At 39.4% G+C, this 24,770-nt stretch overlaps 2 protein-coding genes across 2 annotated transcripts in view; both read left to right on the top strand.

Annotated features, from left to right (window-relative positions):
* Window positions 1–24,770, top strand: part of YTHDC2 (YTH N6-methyladenosine RNA binding protein C2) — a 54,301-nt gene that overhangs the window by 18,354 nt on the left and 11,177 nt on the right. Inside the window, 18 exon segments of the mRNA XM_069775749.1 lie at window positions 21–147; window positions 1,186–1,251; window positions 2,218–2,396; window positions 2,571–2,667; window positions 2,753–2,840; window positions 2,946–3,026; window positions 3,958–4,040; window positions 5,090–5,201; window positions 5,302–5,418; window positions 5,771–5,968; window positions 6,420–6,465; window positions 6,468–6,572; window positions 7,077–7,282; window positions 7,826–8,021; window positions 9,239–9,348; window positions 16,139–16,204; window positions 19,436–19,587; window positions 23,078–23,210. Of these exon segments, the coding sequence (XP_069631850.1) occupies window positions 21–147; window positions 1,186–1,251; window positions 2,218–2,396; window positions 2,571–2,667; window positions 2,753–2,840; window positions 2,946–3,026; window positions 3,958–4,040; window positions 5,090–5,201; window positions 5,302–5,418; window positions 5,771–5,968; window positions 6,420–6,465; window positions 6,468–6,572; window positions 7,077–7,282; window positions 7,826–8,021; window positions 9,239–9,348; window positions 16,139–16,204; window positions 19,436–19,587; window positions 23,078–23,210 (2,162 nt within the window).
* LOC138683683 (uncharacterized) lies at window positions 9,854–17,921 on the top strand. The gene is made up of 2 exons (XM_069775748.1): window positions 9,854–13,416; window positions 16,042–17,921. Exon 1 carries the CDS (start codon window positions 10,847–10,849, stop codon window positions 12,170–12,172), a length of 1,326 nt encoding a protein of 441 aa, XP_069631849.1. The 5' UTR covers window positions 9,854–10,846; the 3' UTR covers window positions 12,173–13,416; window positions 16,042–17,921.

The following is a 24,770-nucleotide window of genomic DNA, read 5'->3' on the forward strand; positions in this document are numbered from 1 at the left end:
TTTTTTTTTTAACTTCTCAGTTGATTATAGGCACAGTGAAACCAGTGCAACTGCACTAATGATTGCTTCAGGGAGAGGATTTCTGAGTCAAGTAGAACAACTGATCAGTATGGGAGCAAGTATCCACTGCAAATCATCCAATGGCTGGTAAAAACAGAACAGATAAACTGAAAGATTTATTTGTCAATATACAAATGAGAAAGAAATTTAGAAATTCTAAACAGATTTGCTAAATTTATGAGACTACTGTAAGCACTAGTAGATTTTGAGAGTCTAAACAGTTTCTAACTGCTGTTTATCACATTGTAGTTTGTAAATTCTAAATTAAATTAGAAATTAAACAGTTTCAAATATAAGATAGATGCTCTGGGTTTCAGTGAGTCTGATTTAACACACTGGTTAGAAGAAAAAATCGGGTCTTTCTCACTGGGTTGACTGAATTAGACCCAGAAAGTTTGGTGATTCTTGTTTTAAGAGAGTAACCTATATTGGGTTTAAAAATAGTGTATTACAGGTACAAAGATCTTTGCTGTGTTATATCTGTAAATACACTGTATCATTTAAAAATATTTCTCAGTCTGTAAAACCTTAGAATTTTGTGGCCATAAATTGTATCTTCATATAAACAGGGAACTACAGTAAATAATTGTAATATGAGGTATTTGGTACTACCACTTGAAAAACTTAGGAAGGAATGCAGTTGAGAAGGAAAACACAGTGAACTGCATTGTGCAGAGGCCAACTTCCCTAAGACATCAAAAAGCCCAATGTTTTCACACATTTTAGAGAAAAATGTCTGGGGTGTGACTTCTCAGGATGATTTAAAGGGGCTAGTAAAGGGTAGTGCAAAAAGGCATGGCTTATCCCTGCTTATTGGTGTGTGGTTTTTGAAGGAACGGCACGTTCTTCCTCCTTGTTTCCTTCTGCATGTTTCCATGTACTTCTGTGTAAAACTGGGTCTTTCTTGGTAATGAATTGCAGTTATCTAAAAATCATATAGCTATTACACCTGTGTATGCACTTTAAAATGGAAAGTTGCAGATCCAGCAGTAACAGCACTGATTAAACAATAATGGAGAAATTGATAGAAAAGCGCGGTGTCAGTTGTTGTCTCATCTAATGTGCTATTCATTATGTATCTTTTGAAGTGAGAAATTAATAAAGATTTTTATGCAATTCTTTCAGGATGGCTTTGGACTGGGCTAAGCGCTTTGGACAGACAGAGGTTGTTGACCTGTTGGAGTCCTACAGGTAAGCTATAACTGTTTTGCAGAAACAGTTGTGTAACATGGTGAGGAGAAATTAATGTTTTGTCTTATTTTAATCAGAACAGTTTTTACCTTTTTCTGCTTTAAAATCTGGCCTATATAGCAACATCTATTTGAGAATAGGAGTATTTTGAAAACAGAGTTATGTAAAAAAAAGCAAAGTTTGTTTTGTATTCAGTATCATAGTGATTGTGTCTGCAGAACTCCTAGGATATAGTTCTAGTGGTGTAGGACTTCTTTTAGGTTATTAGCATTTATCATCTTGATATGGACATTCCTATCATGATTATATATCTAGGCAGGATGTAATTATAGTAGCAAATAAATATGCAGAGGAGATACCGATTCTATACCATGTACCATTTTAACTTCAGGTGCTTATTTTGGAAACAAATCTATTGTGTGTTTTTATCTGTATATTGTTGATACATGATAGGCATATTAAAGAAACTTTATATGAGTAATATGTACACTAAGCCATTCAAGAATTGTTTTTTTATTAACTTACAGTTATCATAGTTTAGTTACAGTTTTGTAGAGACCTATATTATTATAATTTCTCTTAGTGTAGTTTCTGTTAGTGTAGTACCTGCTTAACTGTTACGGTAGGGAAGTTTTTGAAAGATAGAATTATTTTAAATATTTTTCCTTTAACAGAAACAGATGGTGTCTTTATACTTTGAGTTCTGTCACACTTGCTTATGGTTGTGTTTCAATGAAGTATAATGAAATTAAAGTTAACGCTAAAAATTGAAGTTGCATGCTTTGCTGGGTTAACACTTAAATCAGTGAACAGTAATAGTATTGTAGAGATACTCTTCTGCTCAACTTTAAAATTAAAATTCGAAATGAGTAGTCTTGTTGGTCTTGATCTAAATTTGAATCAATTGCTGAGTACAAACCCAAAGCAAACAACCTCAACTCTGGCCTGTGTATTTGTGTGTTTCAGCGCTTCAGTGGAATTTGGAAATCTGGATGAAAGTTCCCTCATCCAAACAAGTGGTAGCGACCTTAGTGCAGAAGACAGAGAACTGTTGAATGCTTATCATCACAGTTTTGATGATGAAAAAGTAGATCTGGACCTGATTATGCACTTACTTTATAACATCTGTCATAGTTGTGATGCTGGTAGGTATATACACACACTCCCAATAAATTGCTGTGTATTCAGCTTCTGATGAATGGTGCTCTTTTTTCAGTAATAGCAAATAGGTAAAACCTTCCGAGTGCTAGTATATGCAGTACTGACTTATATTTGAAGTGAATTTTCTGTTCAAGTCTGCAAACGAACTTCTTTTTTAGGAGCAATTTTAGTATTTCTTCCTGGATATGATGAGATAGTTAGCCTGAGGGACCATATTCTTTTTGATGACAAGAGATTTGCTGATAATGCTCACAGGTAAAACCTCTAGTTTCTATGGTCGTCTTGAGTTCTTACTGTTTCTTTTAAAGATCCTTAAAATGTGCTCTTTGTCTTGCATTAGATACCAAGTTTTCATGCTTCATTCAAATATGCAGACTTTGGATCAGAAGAAGGTCCTTAAAAGTCCACCTTCTGGCGTCCGCAAAATAGCAAGTATCAGAGGACTTCATCAGATACTATATTGATCTATTTTGACTTTGTCTTTACAGTTACTATAGTGGTTTTGTTGTTGTTTTTTTTTCTTTAAATTGCAGATTCTTTCTACTAATATTGCAGAAACCAGCATAACAGTCAATGATGTTGTATTTGTTATTGACTCGGGCAAGATGAAAGAGGTATGATTGGCCTAAACTGTCTTTGGGAAGTAAAATTCCTAGTGTTATTTTAAAATACGTACTATATAAATTTTGGAGAACTTTTTTTATAGCAGGCTGAGAGCTAGTGCATGTCAAGCAACAAAACGTACTGGGAAGTTTTGACATCCAGTTGTTTTATGATAAATACTGTAAATAGCTGTTTAAAAACCCTATAAAAGCTATTGCAGGTTGATATATTGATATATCTGTCTTATTTTCTTTTTTTTAAATGTACTATTTCTGTTTGATTTTTAAAACAAGCCCATCAGTTTAGACTGCCATCTTCCTGAGACTTAGAGAACACTGGGAGTTCCCTTTGTCCTTCTATTGTATCTAGCCCAAGTCTAATCCATTAAGTTTTTAAGCATTGTTTTTAATGTATTGAATGCCCATTCCCTAATTACTTGTTCAAGAAAATTGAGATAACATAATGAGGCAGTTTAAGACCTAGTATATGGCTTAGAAAATAAAATTGGATTTCGTAGGAGATATGCACACCAAATTCCTGAAGTTCTCATGGTAATACAATTTTTTTTTGTAATTTTGCATCAAATGTAGGAAAATAAAGGTGTAATTTCCAAGTAAGACAGAGAGGAAAACTTTATTCAATGTAAAATATTTTTGCTTGGTTTGTGATACAACAAAACACAAACCATGTCTTTTATTGACTTACAATTGCCTATTGACTAGAAAACTTTAATTTAGAAAACTGTGTAGCACAAAGGTATTGCGAAGGAGGTAGCATAAATTCACTTGAAACTAAGTACTTTCAAACATAACCTTTGCGCCAGAAGCTCCTGGTGCTTATTATTTTTTTTCAGAGTTCTGTTGATGATCTAAATCATTAGTAACTTTTATTTCATGTACTGTATTCAATCTTGTTTTTATGTTCCTTGCTTAGCTTTTATAGAAGTCTTTTGATGCACTGAGTTGTGTTACAATGCTAAAAATGGTGTGGATTTCAAAAGCCAGTGCTATCCAGAGAAAAGGCAGGTAATAAATGCTTTGTACTGAATTTTACTTTGCAGATAGCCACCATCCTCTATGTTAAGGATAAACTACACACTGTAGTAGCAGCCACACTGCGTAATGTTACCAGCCTAGTCTAGTATCGTGTTGGTCAATGGCCAGTACTAATTCTCTGCAGAAGAGTAAGGGTCAGCATGTATTTCCTTGGAGTCATTTCCCAAGTTGTAGAAAAGTGACACTCAAGAATTTCCCAAAGCTTACATTAGGTCTAGATTGTTTTCCCCCCATGAACTTGTTCTCCTTCCTTTCTCTCCCATGTAGCACCAGCAGCTACGGTGTCCAATGAGGTGTTTCACAACTTACCTGTGGGCAAAGCGCTGCCTATTGCTAGTTTTTAATTGATTCCCCTTCATCCCTGTATTAGAAGAGACACTGAGAGTGATTCCTTATTCACCTTCTCCAAACTATTCATGACTTAACAGGCCTTCGTCATATTCTTCCCAACACTGGGTGAGGGCTAAGAGGATACGTAGCAGCAAATACCTATGTTTTGTGGTACGATACTGGCATTAACCTGCAGAAATTTGAGCGTGAATGTAAGCATTTGCTGTCTCTGTCCCCTCACTCAAAGTTGTTTGGTCTTCATTCTACGTTTTACTCCCAGAGTAACTTCCAACTGTTTGGGGGATTTGAAAAGGAAGAAATGAAGGTTACGACTTACATTCCTTACAGCAAAGGACAGTTGAGATTTGGATTGATCTTAGGTTAGCAAAAAACCCACATCACTTTATTTTTTAAATAGGCCTTATTTTTGTTTCTCCAGATCCTTCAGTGTTGGGGTAAAATTCTAGTAACAAATTTCCATACTATGAAAAATAATCCATGTACTGCAAAACTCTCACCTTGTGTGGGACTTACACTTAATGACAAAATTATCTTTTTCTTAGACCTGCTTCTACATTTCCATTCTAAGTTTGTGTGTTTGTGTGTGGTTTTGTTGGGGTTTTTTGTTTGTTTGGGTTTTTTTTTAAGAAATTCTAATTTTCAACAACTTCCCATATTTTATTTTCAAGGGCTGGGCGCTGTCAGCCGGGAGTCTGTTTTCATCTCTTCAGCAGGCTCCGATTTCAGAATATGTTGGAATTTCAGACTCCAGAACTTCTGAGAATGGCACTCCAGGTGCATGTTCAGTTAGAAATTATAACTTTTAAAAAATGTATTATCATCAAACCATACTATTAACTCCAAAAAGGTGTGTGGTGGGGTTTTTTTCCCCCAATCGTAGCTTTGTTTCCACACAAAACTTCTGGCTCCGATTAATTGTCCAATTCTTGACTTTCTTATGAAAGCTCCTGATCCTCCACCAGCTTTAATTGTGAGAAATGCTGTGCAATTGCTGAAGGTCAGCAGAGGAATAGGTTTAGATGGGAATTGTATTTGATTCTATATTTGTGGTGTGCAACATATTTACTGAGTTTTGTTTGTACTGAGACTGTTGTTTAGTTACTTAAGGATGCTTTGGGTTTTTCTGTGTTGTCTATTTTAATTTTGTGTGTGTGGATATATTTTTCTGTGTTAAGGGAAGAGATGGCTTAAAAATCTTGTCTCAAACTGTTAAGAGTTTGACTTGCTCTCTTAGTGTTTGGGAACAAGTCTAGTTAATACCTAGCATTCATATCCTTCCTGCTTTTATTGTAAATTAATTTTGTCCACTTCCCTCTCCACCCCCTGTTTTTTCTTGTTTTTTTTAACAGACAATAGATGCGGTGGACTCTTGGGAAGATCTCACTGAACTTGGTTGTCATCTCACTGAATTACCAGTAGAGCCACACCTTGGTAAAATGGTGTTGTGTGCTGTTGTTTTGAAGTGCCTGGATCCTATTCTTACTATTGCTTGCACTCTTGCATATCGAGACCCTAATCACAATAGATCACATATCAAAGTAAATGATGTACCAATGAAGTTGAATGTAGAATGATAGACTGTGATTAAGTCCTTAGAGAAGAAACTTTATTTTTGCCTAGTGGCTGTCTTGTGTATTGGACTCATATAAATTTTTGAGGAACACTTCTTACAGATTTTTTTGTTCGTATTTTCAAACCTGGTTAAATTCTGAATGTTCCAACAAGGTGCCACTTTATATCCTGAGACACTGATAACTTAAAATAATGATCTTAACATAATGATCTTTAAAGTAATATAATGATCTTATAATAACATAATGATCATTATGTTAATTTAGAGAATGGGTGAAGAGAATCTAGTGCTTAACCAGAAAAAAACCCCACCTGGTTTGATACATTGTCTTTCTTTCAGAATGATTTTTGCCTTCGTTTTATTGATATACATGTAAATTTTTTTTTTTAAGTGTATTTTTAAACTTTAGCTAATTAAATTAATAGGCTAATGTAAAAAAATATTCTTTACAGGCATGGCAGAAGGCGCGCAGTGTGGCTGGGAGAGAGCGTTCTGTGAAAAGAACTTCCTGTCTCAAGCAAGGATGGAAATCATTATAGGAATGAGAACACAGTTGCTTGGCCAGCTTAGGGCCTCAGGTAAGTAGCTTGGAAAAATTTTTTACATAGTTTTGGAGTCAAGTGTATGCCTAGTACAAGTGTATACAAATTGTAACAAGAACAGCATTCACTGGTGTAATTTTCCTTCCTTAATTTGAAACAGACCAGTACACAGGGGTGCTGGGCATGGTGCAGATGCTAGAGTGAGGAAGTGTGGGTAGGGAACAGCTGATCTAAATGAAAGTGCCCTGGTTGTTCCACATGCCACTGGCTTTCAGTGTGAGATATGTTTCCTTGGATTTTTACTTTCTAATAAATTATTTCCATAGGAAATGTCTTCATGTTATAAAAAGTAATTCTGTGTTAGTATAAAACACCTTATCAGGAAGGATGTAACAGTTTCTTCTCTGTGCTGTTAAGGTTTGGCAGTGGGGAAAATTGTAACAAATTTGTAGCTTATTTCACTTTTTTTCCCCCCAGATTCCTTTTTCAGAGGCAAAAAAGTAGATCTTAAATACAAGTATGTTTTTGTCCTTTGTTCAGGTTTTGTTAGAAGCAGAGGAGGAGTCGATATTAGAGATGTTAATACTAATTCTGAAAACTAGGCTGTAGTTAGAGCTGCCTTACTGGCTGGAACGTATCCCAATCTAGTGCATGTAGACAGAGAAAGCCTGGTTTTGACTGGACCAAAGAAGAAGGAAGTGCGATTTCATCCTACCTCTGTTCTTAGTCAACCTCAGTATAAAAAGGTAAAATCACTCTGAATTTATAGCTCCCAAAAAAGAGCGCTATATCAAATGTTTTAGAAACGTCTCTTCATAGTTGTCAGTACTTTAAAAGCAGCATGTGCATTGAACACTACGTTTTTAGAACACATTTTTCCTGGCAGTTGATAAAACAAAGAATTGGAGTTGGTTTATTTTTCCAATATTATTTCATCAAAACTTACTTCAGTGAGTCCTTCTTCTAGGTGGAATAAAACAAAATTATATAAAAAACTAGTTATGAAACTATTTTGAAGAGGTAACAATCTCTGCTCATAATAGCAGGAAGAAGTTCTGCTCTGGAACTTTTTTTTTAGATCCTTTTTTAAAACAAAATATTTTGTTTCAAGGTGGTAAGATAATTGTGAGTCTGGTTGAATTCTCTCTCTCTTTTTAAATTGTGTGTATAAATTCATGCATATATGAATATTTATTTATTTCTACATGTATAAAACAAGAAATATGTTAAGATTTATTTTAGTTACAAGTAGAGGGTAAAATAGCCTAGTCTTATTTGCTCTTGCACAGATTCCCCCAGCAAATGGGCAAGCTGCAGCCATTCAGGCACTCCCTACAGACTGGCTTATATATGATGAAATGACGAGAGCTCACAGGATAGCAAATATCAGATGCTGTTCTGTTGTAACACCTGTCACTGTGTCACTCTTCTGTGGACCAGCTAGATTACCAAGTAATGCTTTGCAGGAACCTTCATCCTTTCGAGGTATAGTAGGGTTTGGATTTGGAATGTTTCCATTGGTATACACTAGTATGTGATATGCAAGGCTTATTTTTCAAGCATATTTAATACGTATATTAGCTAATTCTTAAAATGACAGAGCTATAGTTCCTGTAGCTGTTCAAGAATAGTTTATAGGCTCTGTAATAAATGTCTCAGTTTTGTGAATCCATGTAGATTCATATCCATAAATTACACTTACATAGTTCTGAACTCCCAGAAATTATAGTTTGTAATGAAATAAAAAATGCAAACAAAATGTCTGATGACAATACTAATGCTGAGAAGTGTAATATGCATGTTTTTTCTAAAGACTAGTTCATTTGATACTTTGAATCAGATTATTCAAACTAAATAATAATTTAGAAACTATCAATGTGGCAAACAGTCACATTGCTTCCAGCTGAAACATGCATTTTAGAGATTATTTTCTACTGATAACTTTTAATGACAATTAGCTGTACTATTAACTAAAGTAATAGGAAATATATAGAAATTTCCTTTTTATTTATTTATTTTTTATTTAAATGGAGTGCTGTAGGAATCGAAGCAAAAATAATCTATCCTGCTGCCAGTTCTCTAGAAATATTAGTTTGAATCAAAGAGTCCAAGTTCAGGACATGGTTTAGTGGGCGTGGTGGTGGGTTGATGGTTGGACTCTTTTCCAACCTAAACGATTCTATGATTCTGTGATTATTTTTGAAGCTTTCCTGTTTTGCTCTTAAACTGTTACCCTTGAAATAGTGTTTATGCTGATTGAATTGCACTTAAAAAAAAAAATTTAGAATCCTACTTAATAGCCATATTTATATGTAATTTATTTTTTTTCTTAATGGGTCTTTAAATCTGCTGTTTTACTGGGAAATAAGCGTAGAGCAATGTGTGGTTTTGCAAACAGCGTCATGCAAAAGTTTGTCTATGGCTTGTTGATACTGATGAAGGTACATGAGTGAGTCAGATCACACCAATACAGGTACTTAATAGCAGGGGCCTCTGGGTGCTTGAGTTCTGCTAACTGAAGCAGAGACTTTTCACTGAGGTGTATGTGCTGAAAATAAAAAGTGGTTTTACAAATGTTTACATTCAAAAATAAAATTTAGAAGGAGAATGAATTCATTGCTGGTAATACAGTAGCGTTCAGGTTTTTGTATGTAAGTGGAAACAATACAGAAATGTTAATGCACCTTTTATATTTAATTCAGGGGATGGGGTATCTAATGATAACAGTGATAGTGAGATGGAGGACAAAACAACGGCTAATTTGGCACTACTGAAGTTAGATGAATGGCTCCATCTCAAACTGGACCCTGAAGTAAGTAGTGTATCACTTCAATGCTTGTTTCTTGTAGGCGGATATTTATGTCATATCTTACCCAAAAGACTTCTGAAACATTTGGGTAACCAAGATTTATCTGTAAGACTGGCTGTCACGGTCCATTTGGGCCTCAAATTTACAGGACAACATACTCTGTGATTTAACCTTTATTTCCTGAGCTCATTAAGAAGTACAACAAATAGAGGGGCTCAATTCCCTTTTGTCCAGAGTGGTCTTAACACCTGAATTCACTTACCATTCAAGTCGTAAGGTTCATAACTTAAAACTCTCAATTTGTGCAACCTATGAGCAAAAAGAAAAAAAGAATTAGTTACCTAGCTGACGGTGAGAGTGCTCATCCTTCTGCCTCTGTCATGGTGCGGGTGTCCCCTGTATCTCACTGGGAAGCAGGAAAGCCTCAGCAGTCCAGCTGCTGTTAGATCCACTTCAAAAGCTTTTTGGATAAGCTGATGTTTTGTACCTTCCAGTCTGGAGGTTTTTTCCATTTCTTAATGGGTCTTTAAATCTGCTGTTTTACTGGGAAATAAGCATAGAGCAATGTGTGGGTTTGCAAACAGCGTCATGCAAAAGTTTGTCTATGGCTTTCTGATGAAACTGCTAGACAAAAGATTCTGATGAAACTGCTAGACAAAAGACAATGGCTGCAGGAGACAGCAAGCTGCAGGTGATAGTGGCTGCATAATGGCCCTTCAGCTGTTTCTGGCTGCCTGTCCTGCCCATGTGGTGCTCTTGCTTTGACCTAATGGCACTGCTCCCAGCACACATCAAGCCTTATCATGATCTGGGTTAGCCAAAATCTGAGCAGGGGTTGAATGAACCGTGGCAATGGCATAAAGAGGGATTTGTGGGATATTTGGAAAACAATGGACATATAGTGAACAATCCAGACACAATGGAACTGATTATTCCGTGAGCCAGAGGCCTCTGCAGGCAGCAGGCCTCAAGGTCGTAGTGAAGATTAACTGTTGCTACAAGTTTGATGAAGCGAGCACGAAAAGTAGAACAAGGCTAACTGTTGCTACAAAGTTTGATGAAATAAGCACAAAAAGCTGAACAAAGCTGGGCATACGTGACTGAAAGCAGGACACAAGACAGAATACAGGCGGAGGGAACCATTCGCGTGATCAGAAGACCTTATCCTATCAAATTATTGTTTTAGGCGCGTGGACAGCACATGCTAACCAATCAACAGATGGCTTGCGCATGAGCAGGAACTAAAATGCTTATATAAACCGAGCTATTTGGGCAATAAAGTGGCATCTGCTTGATCATATTGATTGTGTGCAGTGTCCGTGACTTCCGCGTCGACAAGTGGTGCCTGAAGAGGGACCCTCAGATCGGTGTTGAATTCTACGACAGGAGCCGATGGAGAGAGGGTGCGGAAGCTGGCTGTAGGTGAGTGCTGCCCCGGCACTCGGGAAAATGCTAGCGTTGTGGAAATCTCGCCCTGATCAGGCGAGTGGCCGGGGAGGAGATGGGGTCCACTATGTCCAAGGAAGAGGCAGCAGTGGTTAAGCTCCTCCAACATATGCTCTCAACGAGAGGGTTAAGTTATGACTCGTCTACCCTGAAAGCCCTGTTACTTTGGGCGAGAGAAAAAGGCTTACTCCCTACATTTGGAGATGCCTTCGCCATCCCTACTTGGGAGAAGATAGGGCAAGAACTTTGGCAAAACATAAGTTCGGGTTCAAAGGAGGCGAGCAGATTCTCCACGATGTGGAGATTAATTATAGAGACTTTAAAAAGTATGAAGGCAGAACGCTCGGCTGCAGTGTCTGCTTTTGCAGCATTAGGACCGGAGGGTCCAGAGAAGATGCCTTCTTCGCCAGCTCTGCTCTTTCAGCAGCCTCAAATTCCAGCCGCTGTTCCAGCCCGTGTATCTGGGGCGAATAGGGTCTCCGCAGGGACTTGTGCAGCCAGGAAGTCTGCGGTAGCAGATCCAGAGCCCGGAGACCAGCCTTTGGAAAAAGCCAACAGCCTGGTGGAATTTCCACCACCAGCAGAAGAGACGGGAAACAGCTCAGTCTCTAAATCCTGTTCTTCATCACCTAAACCAGTCACCTCGTCCCTGTATCCACCGCTGCCACCATCCACTCCTCCATCCCCGTTTGAAGAAAAGGAGGAACGGGCGACAGGTCTGGGGGATACGCAGTTGAGGGAAATGCTACAAAAGCTGGAGGCTCTTGAAGCCCGCCTGGAGTCGTTGGTGAAGCCTGAGCCGGCGTCATCAACTTTTCCTGCGCCTCCACCACCTTTCACCACAGAATTTTCGTTGTTCCTGCGACCACCTCCAACGAATCCCTTTACTTCACAGGACGTATCGGGTGAGATCGGTGCCATGGCACCTTTGCCACCGTCACCTCTGACGGCTTTGTTAACAGGGGGTGGGGTCGGAGATCCGGCAAACAGATGGAAGGGGGTAATTAGAGATGCTTTGATTGAAGGACAGTTTATTCCGTTTGTGACAGGTGCACATGGAGGTCCTGTTTGGGAAGCATTAGACTGGAAAGTTTTAAAGGAAGCTAAGGCAGCAATCACTCAGTATGGGTTAAAATCACCGTACAGTCAATCTATTATTCAACATGTATTTTCTGCGCATTTGTTGACACCATATGATGTTAAAATGATTGTGCAAATGTTATTGCTTCCATCCCAACAACTCCAGTTTTATCAAAACTGGCAAGCGGCCTGTGAAAATGCAGCCGCTATCCCACGACAGCAAGGGGATCCTTTATTTGGTGTACAGGCTCAAATGTTGCTGGGTGCGGGCCCTTACACCAGGTCCAACTGGCAAGCGTGATTTGCCACAGAAGTCTTACGACTCAGTCAGGACTTAGCTTTTAAAGCACTGAATAGCGTGCATGATGAGAAAATTAGACATACTTTTACCTCGGTAAAGCAAGGCCCTACGGAAATGTTTTCAGCTTTTATTGATCGATTGCATACCGCTATCATGGCACACCCTGATTTAGATCCTGAAATGAAAACCAGGTCCTTGGATATGCTTGCTTTTGATAATGCCAATGAAAAAACCAAAAAAGCTCTTAGTATACTGGCAAAAGGTTCTACCACCGCTCAGCTGTTGGAAGCTGCAGAGCGGATGCTAGAATCGGAAAAAGCAACAGTGATGGCCGCTGCGGTAGGAGCAGCTGTAAAACCCCTATTAACAAAAAGCAAAGGAGTGCGAAAAGATAAAAAAATGTTTTCGTTGTGGAAAAATGGGGCATTTTAAAAAGGATTGCTGGAGCCAAATAGCTGTTGGCTCGAGTGAGACCAACCCGAGTGATTCACAGAAAAAATGGTGTGTAAACTGTTAGCGAAACAATCATAACACCCAAGAGTGCAGGAGATGGGGAAACAAGTTGCAGAGCGCGACTCACCCGCGCGCGACGACACAAGGACAGGGTGCCTGGACCGCTGCGCGGCTGCAACCGGCGGAAGCGCAGGGGTGGACTTGGCAGCAGCAGTAGACATTACACTGGTAACATCCGAAGTGCAACTTATAGATTCTGATCAAAAAGGACCATTGGGGCATGGGCTAAGTGCATTGCTATTAGGTCGTTCTTCTGTTTCTCGGAAGGGCATTTTTATAGTGCCAGGACTTATCGATGCAGAATATTGTGGTGTGATAAAAATTATGGTCTATACGCTGACCCCTCCTGTTACCATACCAGCTCGATCAAAAACAGCCCAGTTAATACCATTTCGGGCACGTGTGCCCAGAGCGCAGGCCGTGGAACGAGGCCAAGGGGGTTTCGGTTCCACGGGTCAGCCTCAAGTGCTGTTAGCTGTTGACATTGCTAGAGGAAAGCCTGAGGAAAAAGTCACAATATCGCACCCTAATGGACAATCCCTGGCAATGTCGGTGCTGATAGATACTGGAGCTGACCTTACCTTCGTCCCTGCAGGCAGATGGCCTAGTGAGTGGCCGCTAGTGTCCGTGGCTACAGGGGTGGTGGGAGTAGGAGGCATTCAACGAACAATGATCAGTAAAATACCAGTTTCCTTTTGTTTTTCAGATGGCACTATGGTAACTACTCGACCGTATGGGATGCGTTTACCGATAGCTCTAATTGGTCAGGATCTTTTATCCCAAATGGGTGCTTGTTTAGTTACACAACCTTTTTAGGAGCAGCCTCTGAAGAGCAGCCTGTATTAAAACTCACCTGGAAAACAGACGAACCAGTGTGGGTGGATCAGTGGCCGCTGAAACAAGATAGGCTGCAAATCATACAAACATTAGGCTGCAAATCATACAAACATTAGTGAACGAACAATTGGTAGCAAGACATGTTGTATCTTCCACAAGTCCATGCAATACACCCATTTTTGGAATTCCTAAAAAATCAGGAAAATGGAGGTTGCTACACGACCTCTGAGCAGTAAATGCGGTCATGCAAGATATGGGTGCTTTGCAACCAGGTCTGCCGTCCCCTGTTATGATTCCAGAACATATTGATTTGAAAGATTGCTTTTTCACAATTCCCTTACATCCCAATGATGTTGAAAAATTTGCATTTACAGTGCCCTCAATTAACAAATCAGAACCAGCCAAAAGGTATCATTGGGTGGTGTTACCACAAGGCATGAAAAATTCACCTGCATTATGTCAGACGTTTGTATCATGAGCGTTACAGTCTTTTCAAAGAAACAATCCAGAATTGCTGAAATATCATTATATGGATGATATATTGGTTGCAGGAGAAAATATAGACACAAGTAAAACCTTAGCAGAGATCACTAAAGAATTGGAGCCTAAAGGTCTAAAAGTAGCCCCAGAAAAAGTCCAGTGTTCAAATCCGTGGAAATATTTAGATTGGGTCATTACAGAAAGTGTGGTACAGCCTCAGAAAATTGTGTTGAATTCCAAAATTTCAGACCTTAGAGATCTTCAGAAACTGATGGGGGACATTCAATGGGTAAGACCCGTTGTGGGAATTACCAGTGATGATTTAGAGCCCTTGATGCCATTGTTAGGGACAACAACAGGAGCAAATGATTATCGAAAACTATCATCTGAACAAAAAGATGCACTCGATAAGGTCATTGACAAAGTGGTTTCTAATAGTGTGCTAAGAAAAATAAACAACTTGCTGTTGCAATTCTTATTGATTAATACTTTGGTTGAATGAAAACACCTTATTGGGTTGATAGTTCAAATAACAAAACAGAAAATTGCTATTTTGGAATGGGTATTTTTGCCTTTTCAACCTAAAACTACTGTATATACTAAAATTGAACAACTAGCGCATCTGATGATGAAAGGTCGAAAAAGAGTTTTGGAAATTTCAGGACATGAACCTGAAACCGTGCTTGTGCCCGTAAGGCAAGACTATTTGGACTGGCTAATGGCCACCTCAGAAATAATTCAAATTGCTTTAGCAGAATAGCCAGGAAAAATCACAAATCATTATCCCTCTGATAAACTGTTACCATTGTTACAAAATGAAGAATTTGAAGAAAAACCAATCAGGTCAGAAACTCCTGTTGATGGATTAACAGTATTTACAGACGCAGGAAGAAAATCAAAACGAGCTGCTGTAGCCTGGTATGAAAATGATCAGTGGCATCAACAGCTACTTTCAGGACATACTGGGGATTCTTTGCAAACTTTAGAATTACGAGCACTTTTGTGGGTCTTTCAACATTGGCTTGATACACCTGTCAATGTTGTGTCAGACTCCTTGTATGTGGTGGGAGCCACCCAAAGATTAGAACAAGCAATGATTAAGCAAGTAAAAAATCCTGTTTTACATATGTTGTTGATGTACTTACTGTTTTTGTTAGATCAGAGACAAAGTGAGTATTTTATTACTCACATTTGCAGTCATCAATTTCAGCATGGATTGTCTATTGGCAACAATATTGCAGACAAATTAGTTGCTCCTGCATGGCAGCAGCACAGAATTAACCTGTTTGAGCAGGCCCGAGTATCGCACGACTTTTTTCATCAGTCAGCAAGAGTTTTAGTGTGACAATTCAACTTGAAAGTCTCTAATGCGCAAGGCAATGTGCAGTCGTGCCCTGCTTGTCAAAAGATAGGATTTGGCTTAGGCATTGGAGTGAATCCTCGAGGTTTAAAGTCTTTACAACTGTGGCAGATGGATGTCACTCATGTGCCTGAATTTAGCCGTTTAAAGTATGTCCATGTTTGCATTGGCACATTTTCACATGTGATATGGGCAACTGCTCAAACAGGTGAGACAGCTAAACATGTGATGAAACATATGCACAGTGCCATTGCAGCCTTAGGTATTCCGTGGGAGCTTAAGATGGATAATGGTCCTGCATATGTTTCAGCTTCTTTTAGCAAATTCTGTACCTTATGGAGGATTCGTCATCTGACAGGTATCCCTCACTTGCCCACTGGACAAGCCATTGTGGAAAGAGCTCATAGAACTCTTAAATCGCTTTTGCAAAAACAAAAAGAGGGAGAACTGTTGCCACCATCTGAGAGACTTGCAAAAATGCTGTATGTGTTGAACTATTTACGTTTGACAGAAGGAAGAGACTCCCCTCCCATTGTAATTCATCACATGTCATTGCAATCAGGGATTCAAAAAGAAACTGATGCAATTAAAGTGCTATATTGGGATTTATGAACCAGGGAATGGAAAGGTCCAGTAGAAGTGAAACTGACCGGACGTGGTTATGTTTGTGTTTTAACAGATGAAGGACCAAAATGGGTGCCAAGCCGATGGGTGAAACCGTGGAAACAAGGAAAGTGATATCTGATTCATGATTTCATCATTTTTGTTTTTGACAGAGACTTGAATGGGCGGTGATCGATCGTGTACCACCGTTTTCGCCAGCTGTTTGTCTTCAGAACCAAGCAAGTCGGATGATCACCGTGCCCAATCTGTCGTTTGTTGTTATTGTTCTATTTTAGGTTAAAGATGCTGAAGTGGTGGTTTGTTGTTTCAATGTTTTGTCAAGGTGCTGGAGCATTTTGGGCTCCTTCTTTACCCAAGACAAATATATGGCTCACGATTGCCAACCTTACCCATCAATCAACCCTGTGTTTGGCTATGGCCAACCCTGACAACCCATTTTCTACATGTTTGGTGGGGGTGCCTTTGAACAATGAGGCATGGCCGTCGCCAAGCATAAGACTACCGTCATTCATGACCAAGGGCACTGGCAGAGTTGACTACTGGGATCAGATTATGCCATGGTTACCTGGGGCGGTAGTGGAACCACAAGAATTAGAACTCTTAGGTTCTGTAAAAATGGATTATTGTGTGATGTTTAACTATAACAGTAATCATACTAAAAAAGGACAAATAGTCAATGCAACGTTGCCTGCGTATTGCAATGCAAGTGATTGGTGTAACTATACTAGTTCAAACCGTTCGAGATCTAGCAATACACCAATACAATTACCCCCGGGGTATTCCTGATCTGTGGAGACCGAGCTTGGCCCGGCATACCCTCTCATTTGCAGGGTGGGCCATGTAGTTTGCGTCGTTTGACTGTATTACTTCCCAACAACACCCAAATTTGGCAACATAGAAGGAGGCACAAAAGACAAAAGCGCAAAATTTGTTACCATGCATTTGAACCGGAATGTAATGTTCAAGTGGAATTTTGGTTGCCTAGCGAAATTGTGGCAGCCAGCCTTTTAGCCCCGGGAGTAGGAGTTGTAAGTGCTTTAACGAATCTACGAAAATTGGGCTGTTGGCTGGCCAAACAGAGTAATTTAACTTCACTGGCCCTAGATGGCTTGCTTAGCGATGTTGATAGCATACGGCATGCAACATTGCAGAATCGAGCTGCTATTGATTTTTTGTTGTTAGCACATGGTCATGGTTGTGAAGATTTAGCTGGAATCTGTTGTATGAATTTATCTGATCACTCTGAATCGATTATAAAGCTATACAAACGATGAAAGATCAAGTTCAAAAGCTGCAGGTTAGTGATGGTTTGGGATGGTTAGACAGACTGTTTACCCATTGGGGAATTATGGGATGGGTAAGAGATTTGTTAAAAATGTTGGGAATTGTTTTGTTAGTATTATTAGTCTTGTTACTAATTATTCCTTGTATACTCAATTGTATAGGAAAGGTGGTACAGAATGCAATGGCCAAAGTCTGGATTGTTCAAAAACAAAAAGAGGGATTTGTGGGATATTTGGAAAACAATGGACATATAGTGAACAATCCAGACACAATGGAACTGATTATTCCGTGAGCCAGAGGCCTCTGCAGGCAGCAGGCCTCAAGGACGTAGTGAAGATTAACTGTTGCTACAAGTTTGATGAAGCAAGCACGAAAAGTAGAACAAGGCTAACTGTTGCTACAAAAGTTTGATGAAATAAGCACAAAAAGCTGAACAAAGCTGGGCATACGTGACTGAAAGCAGGACACAAGACAGAATACAGGCGGAGGGAACCATTCGCGTGATCAGAAGACCTTATCCTATCAAATTATTGTTTTAGGCGCGTGGACAGCACATGCTAACCAATCAACAGATGGCTTGCACATGAGCAGGAACTAAAATGCTTATATAAACCGAGCTATTTGGGCAATAAAGTGGCATCTGCTTGATCATATTGATTGTGTGCAGTGTCCGTGACTTCTGTGTCGACACCTGCCAGCCTCCACCATTCTGTGATTGTGTGTGTGCGACTAGGGGATATGCAGGGCAGGAGACAGTGATGGGGGCGGGGGCAGCTCAGGGTAGCAGTGGGAGCTGTTGAGATTTGTGCCCCCTTCTCAACAAGAGTCCAGGGCTGGAAATGAGGGAGAAGAGGTACAGCTCTCAGCGCTCACCCCCTTGTTCCCCTTCTCTGTTGCATAGCTAGAGCTTTGTCAGTGCTGCTGCAGCCACTTTCACCTTGTTTTCTGCCTCCCTTTCCCAACTGTGTTTCATTCCCTAGTGTGAGAACAGTCCCTTGCTGTCTAGTGTGTAATAAGTATTTCTCTCCCAGTTTCTTACTTAGAAGCAAAGCTTTTTGGCTTTGGGAATAAGTGTGACTTGCCTGAAAAATACCCCCATAACATAATCTTAAACTTGGTTTTATACTGCTTTTTTGCTTGTGTTTTTAGGATGAACTGCAAAATAAAAATGGCAACTGGCTGGGCAATAATGCTAGTAAAATGTGATCTGTAAACTTCCTTGTCTCTACTACTCAGTATTGAAATACCTTTTACCCTGTTCAAAACAGTTGTCTTGCAGTCGCTCCAAATTGCACCATCCTAACTATCTGTGCCGGTTTTGGCTGGGATAGAGTTCATTTTCTTCATAGTATGGGGCTCACTTCCTCTGGGGTGGGGGGGTGTTGAGCAAGTGGCTGTGTGGCACTCAGTTGCCGGCTGGGGTTAAACCATGACAGTCCCCTGAGTCATCTTGTTACATGTTTTTTCTGTTTTCATGAAGCAGTACAGTCCAGGAAGTGCCTGTGAAATATCAGAAGGAAAAACAATAATTTTAGCACAGCTGTATCAATCCCTGACCATTACTGCAATTTGTATCATGTGACTAGTCAGTGTTTAACTCATTTTAGCTTCTCAGTTGACATTATTTGCAATGTAAATACTTTGTTTAAGCTCTGATTATTGTTTTAGAGTAGAGATTAAAGTAGATGAGAGGCTAATTTGGTATTGCTTCAATAGACACAGAGATTACTAGTAATCCCTCACACTGCTTTCTACTTGTAGATCATTAGATAGTAAAATCTTTGTTGAAGGGACCTCCAGAGGTTTGACTGTTTAACAGTGCTTACCCAGCTGCGAGGAAGCCGATGCCCAGTGGTGTGTCAGGATAAACTTAGGTACAGTTGAGCACATCCCATCTTTTTGCTTAACTTTGCGTAAATAGCACTCTTGGCAAAGCTTTTTTTCCAAAGCTTCCTGCTGACCAACTGTTTACAGGGGTAGCAGAGCTGTGCAGTAGCTTAATTTGATTAGAAAAGCTGAGTGGGATGCCTTCAGTTTAACCGTAGCGAGGGAAGGGAAAAGAACTTTGTTTACCTCTTAATTTGGGGAGGGGGGCGGGAGAAGCTTGACTGTAATTTAAGGTCTTATTATGTTTTAATATTTTTATTTTCCCCTCTTTTTTCTAGGGTCCAGGTGTATTTCATCCCTATGATAGTGGGCACATAGCAATGACTTACACAGGTCTGTCATGTCTGGTTATTCTTGGAGATGATTTAAGTCGAGTAAACAAAGATGCCATACTGGCAGGACTGAGAGCTCTCCAGCTGGAGGATGGAAGGTGAAAGATATTTTATGTTCTACAACTCCCTGGAAGGTTAATAGAAAACCCAGATGCGGAATGAAACATAAGAAACGTGTTTTTTATGGAAGTACCTATGTAGTCTTTTATTTATATTAGAAAATACTTCAGTGGGTAATCAGTATCAGTCGTAGAACACATGCCAGTTTACAGGACCAAACAGCTTTTTGTGTATAGATTTGCTTTTGTATTGGAGAATGATGGTATTTGCTTAGAACTGTAGATGCATATTACTGGAAAGATAATGGATTGGTTTATGTCTCAAGGATAGTTTTTCTGCTCTGTCCTTCAGGTAAGTGAGGTTTTCTGTGTTTCTATTCTCTGTTTTTTTGCAGGGCCCTTGGAACACTACTATGATGATGTTTGCTGTGCTTTGTGGGAGAATGGGGTTTATTTAGTTTTGAGAGATTCAAGATATCAATACACAGGATGAATTAGCTTATATATTACTTGTAATAGGAGTATAACATTACTAAACTTCATTGTGAAATCTGTCCTTTTTGCCTGCATTCTTTTAATAGATGGTATATACCCCTTGATCCACTTTGTTGGTTGGGGTTTGGGTTTTTTTAATGCAGGCTGAAGCTGGTAGCTAATGAAAACTTCTGCTAGTGCACATGATCTATGTTGTTAAGTTTTATGAATGTAATTTTTGAAAGAGTACTTTAAGAAATGCAGAATTACAGAAATGTGGTTCCTGAAGGAATTATCTTTTACTTCACAATGAAATTGCTGTCACCCTTTATGAGTTAAGAAAGCTTTTGTTTTGGTCAAATGGCTGTGTATTGCCTAGACATCTTTTATAATTAAAACTTTTTTTTTGTAACACAACTGTAAAAATGCAATGTTACATGTGTGTTTATAAAAAAAAAAAACCAAACACGAAACTCCAGAATGTCCAGAATGTCACTGGTGAATATGAACTATATGATGTACAGTTTTCTGTTATTTATAACAGCAGGCTGACCTTAATGGGCCAAGTCCTAATGTATGGATGCAGATACATACACATGTATTTGTTGATCTGCTATAGTTTGCAGTTCCTTCAGGCGTGTGGAGGTGCCTGTTCCATTGCTCCAAGCATTCATATTATTTGTCAGACCATTTTTGTTTTTAAAGTATATCCGAAAGGAAGGAGTTGCTCCCAACCCACTAGCATCTTGAAGTGGTTACTTGTCATCTTGCCAAATTACAGGAATAAGCTACATGCAGTTAACCTCTTTTGCGTGTTTGTGTCCTGTGTGGTTTTGATGTGCAGACTGATAACTCTTACGCATGATCCTGTGTTTTATGTTCCCTGTGGAGGAGTGCCATCTAGCCCCTATAGGAAAAGGAGAGTGCTTTGCACTGGTATAGAATTGTTACTTTGAGAGGAGTCAATTTCTACTCTGACAGACACTCTCATACCTATGAAAACCACTTTTACTGCTCCAAAGGGGAAGGATGTGTGAAGGCCAGAACTTGAGCCAACATCTTGTCTGGATGGAAACAGCAAGTGAGCTCAGTGAGGGAAAGAGACATTTTTCTTGTGTTACCCTAGTATAAGTATGCAAGCCTTAGTTAACAAAAGACAGGTGTGAAGAAACAAAAACTAAAACCTAAAAACAAACAAACAAACAAAATTAATTAAATTATATTGTCTTTTTTACATTATGAATAAGCGTGTGTATTTTAATTTCTACCTTACTTTAGCTGAATGTGATTTGAAGTGTCTGGATAACATACAGTGTGGTTGTCACCTGAGGATAGGGCGAGATTATAAACCACAGTACTGGCACATGTTAGAAGTGTCCTGGTTTCCCAGAATGTCCTGTGCCGTATCCGGAGAGCAGTGGCGTTCACGCCTGTGTGTGCAGCAGAGAGCAGGGCCTGGCGCGGTTGTGGTTAGGAGAGCTGGAAGTATGTCCCAGGAAATGTTGGAGGCTTTTCTGCGCAAGAAGATAATGCGGTTCACGCTTGAATTGCAGGGTCAAAGAGGGAGTCTCCTAGCGGTGGTAGCTGTGCTTAAAAGACTGGCTTTAAAGTCAGAAGCACCTTTGGGTTTTGTTCTTTGTTCGAGAAGAGATTTGTCGGGAGGACTCATCAAAATGTTCTGTTCTGCTGGTTTCTTGCAAATGGTTAAGTCATCAAAATATACTAACTAGCTCTTTGAACCAAATGGAGGCTTGTCAGGCAGCAAATCATAGAACAAACAGTTAAAGGTTTATTTATTGTTACAGGTAATTAAACTTGCTACCTATTTCTGTTCATGATAGAATCATTTAGGTTGGAAAGGGCCTTTAAGATCATTGAGTCCAACCGTTAGCCTAACACTGCCAAGTCCACTGCTAAGCCATGTCCCTCAGCACCACATCTACACAACTTGTAAACACCTCCGGGGATGGTGACTCCACCACTTCCCTGGGCAGCCTGTTCCTGTGCTTGACAACCCTTTTACTGAAGAAATTTTTCCCAATATCCAACCTAAATCTCCCTTGCCTCAGCTTGAGGCCATTTCCTCTCGTCCTATCTCCAGCCACCTGACAGAAGAGACCAGCACCCACCTCACTACAACCCCCCTTCAGGTAGTTGTAGAGAGCGATAAGGTCTCCCCTCAGCCTCCTCTTCTCCAGACTCAACAGCCCCAGTTCCCTCAGCCGCTCCTCATAAGACTTGTGCTCCGGGCCCCTCACCAGCTTGGTTGCCCTTCTCTGGACACGTTCCAGCACCTCAATGTCTTTCTTGAAGTGAGGGGCCCAAAACAACACAGGACTGGAGGTGCGGCCTCACCAGTGCCGAGTACAGGGGGGCGATCACCACCCTGCTCCTGCTGGCCACGCTATTTCTGATACAAGCATCCAAATTACAGCATCCATCTTCATTTTAAGGGCCTCTGAGAGAGCACAGGATTGTACTAGATAACCCGGATACAACAACTTTAAAATGTTCGTAGAGTTTGGAGAGATTGTAGCCATAATAAATCAAAAACTGGATTGCAGGTCATTTTCACCATTTGTATTAGAAATGTTAGTAATAATAATTAAATTTGTACATACATGGGAAACTGATCCTGAAGGTGCAGTCAGGAAAGAAAGCCTTGTGAGCTGTTAAGATTTCTAGGAAGGCAAAGAATTCTGTCCAAAACAGTAAATGTTAAAATGGTAACTCATACATCAGTGTATACTGTGATAGGTGAAAGACTGTAAGCATTAGCATCTTTGAATAAGTAAAGACCAGTGCCATTGCAATGCTGAAAATAAAGTCACCCAGGCCTCTAAATGTTAATAGTTCTATTCGTTTTGCTTGGCTTAATTAGAATCACATCTTCTAAAAAGAAAATCTAGCATAGCTTTGGGTTATATTTATGTGAATACTGTAAATAAAAGTAACTAATTTTTAAAGGAAAAATTACACAATTTCTTAAACTGCTTTTCATATTTTCTGATATCACCGGCTATATAGTGTATAATGACAGAAACGTTTCTTTCAGTTTCTGTGCAGTGCTCGAAGGAAGTGAGAATGATATGAGGTTTGTGTACTGTGCTTCCTGCATCTGCTACATGCTCGATAACTGGTCAGGCATGGATATGAAAAAAGCGATAGACTATATTAGAAGAAGTATGGTGAGTATTCACAAAGTGTTATTTCTTACTACATTTTAAAGTTACTAGCTTTATTTCTTAACTATGACTAAAAATCTCTCTGTCCAAAACTACTTTCTTTTTTTTTTTTTTTTTTTTTTTTGCATTTGTATTTTCATTGTAATGTGTGTGCACTAGCAAGATAATTTTATTTGGCGTGTTTGTTCACTGCAAATTAAATCTGATCTTTTTTCTTTAAAACTCAATTTAAAATCGAAAGCAAGTTTTTGAAAACTGGGGCCTGATGTTCCTATAACTTAGAAACAGTGCATAAATAAAGCACTGCATCCATAAAATTCTCACATTTCAATGAGCTGTAGTCCTGCTTTTTAAATGATATAAGAAATCAAAGGAAAAACTAATTACTAACATCAGTTCAAGCTTAATAACTGTTTCCAGTCATGTACTTCGTTATTTATTAGATATTTGGAATGAAGGAAAATAGTAGTATATACCCGTTTTTTTCTGTGTCTGTGCAAGCTGTCTTCATATTTGGTTATAGCAAAAGAGTTTTCAGCTTTTTTTCGTGATGTTTCATTAGTTCAGTTTAGTTTCATTTTCCAAGACAAAAATAGTGCTTTTCTAAGAAGCTGAGTAAGCTTGAAAACTACAGTTCCCTGAATGTGAGTAAACATACATAGTAAACTCTTTCAGTCCACAAAAAAGAGCCAAATTTATGATTACATACAGCTTCTGTTGCAAACCACTATGTTTTAGTAGTTGCTGCCAGCAGTGAGATTGTAAAATTTGAGGGAGAAACTCTTAAGTCTAAAAAAGACTTAATCTCCTGCTTCAGACCAAATTGGTTTTTATTTTTTAAGGCAGTAGTTAGATGCGTAAGCATTTCTTATTGTACATCACAAGAAGCTTTCTGGCACACTACCATAGTCTTGGACCAACCGAGGTGATCAAGGGCAGGGCTCAGTCATACAAGCATACGGACCAGCAGTCTGTTCATGCTCTACTATCACCTTCTATCCCTTTTCCCTCTGCTGAATCCTCTCGGTGGGTTTCAACTGGGGACAATGATTTTTCTGTTCTCCTTTTACAGTCTGAGGGAGCAGCCAACGCAGGGTGCTTGCTTTTGACTGATTAGGTCAGGAGGGTTCTTCGTCCTCTGACGCTTGCTGGACCTTTGCGTTTGCTGAGATTAGCCTGTAATCAGATAGCTTAGCAGAGATACAATAGGCGAATCAAATATTAAGAAAGAATAGAGAACAAAACCAGAGAGCAAAACCCTCGTCGTGTTGTTCTGTGTATCACATGAACTGTTAGCATTTTATACACTTAGTGCAGTTTTGGTCCCAAGTGTATGATGGAGGTGAAAGGGTACAAAGAAAGTTGAGTTGAATTGTCAGAGGTATGAACCAGCTTCTGTAGACGGACTGTTTGATATACTAGGAGTCTTCGTTCTGGAAATGAGATGATTAAGTGGAGTGTGACAGAGGTATGAAAAGCAGTAAGTAGCACTGATGAGGTGAAGTGAGCAGGGAGCAATTATTTATTTCTAAGACAAGAACTAGAGAGCATCATATGAGGCCA

Source organism: Haliaeetus albicilla, chromosome Z (assembly GCF_947461875.1).
Source record: "Haliaeetus albicilla chromosome Z, bHalAlb1.1, whole genome shotgun sequence".
Lineage (NCBI taxonomy): Eukaryota > Metazoa > Chordata > Aves > Accipitriformes > Accipitridae > Haliaeetus > Haliaeetus albicilla.

What these genes read in the sequence shown, in the direction of transcription:
- LOC138683683 (XM_069775748.1), top strand. Translation starts at nt 10,847, where the DNA reads ATGGGGTCCACTATGTCCAAGGAAGAGGCAGCAGTGGTTAAGCTCCTC.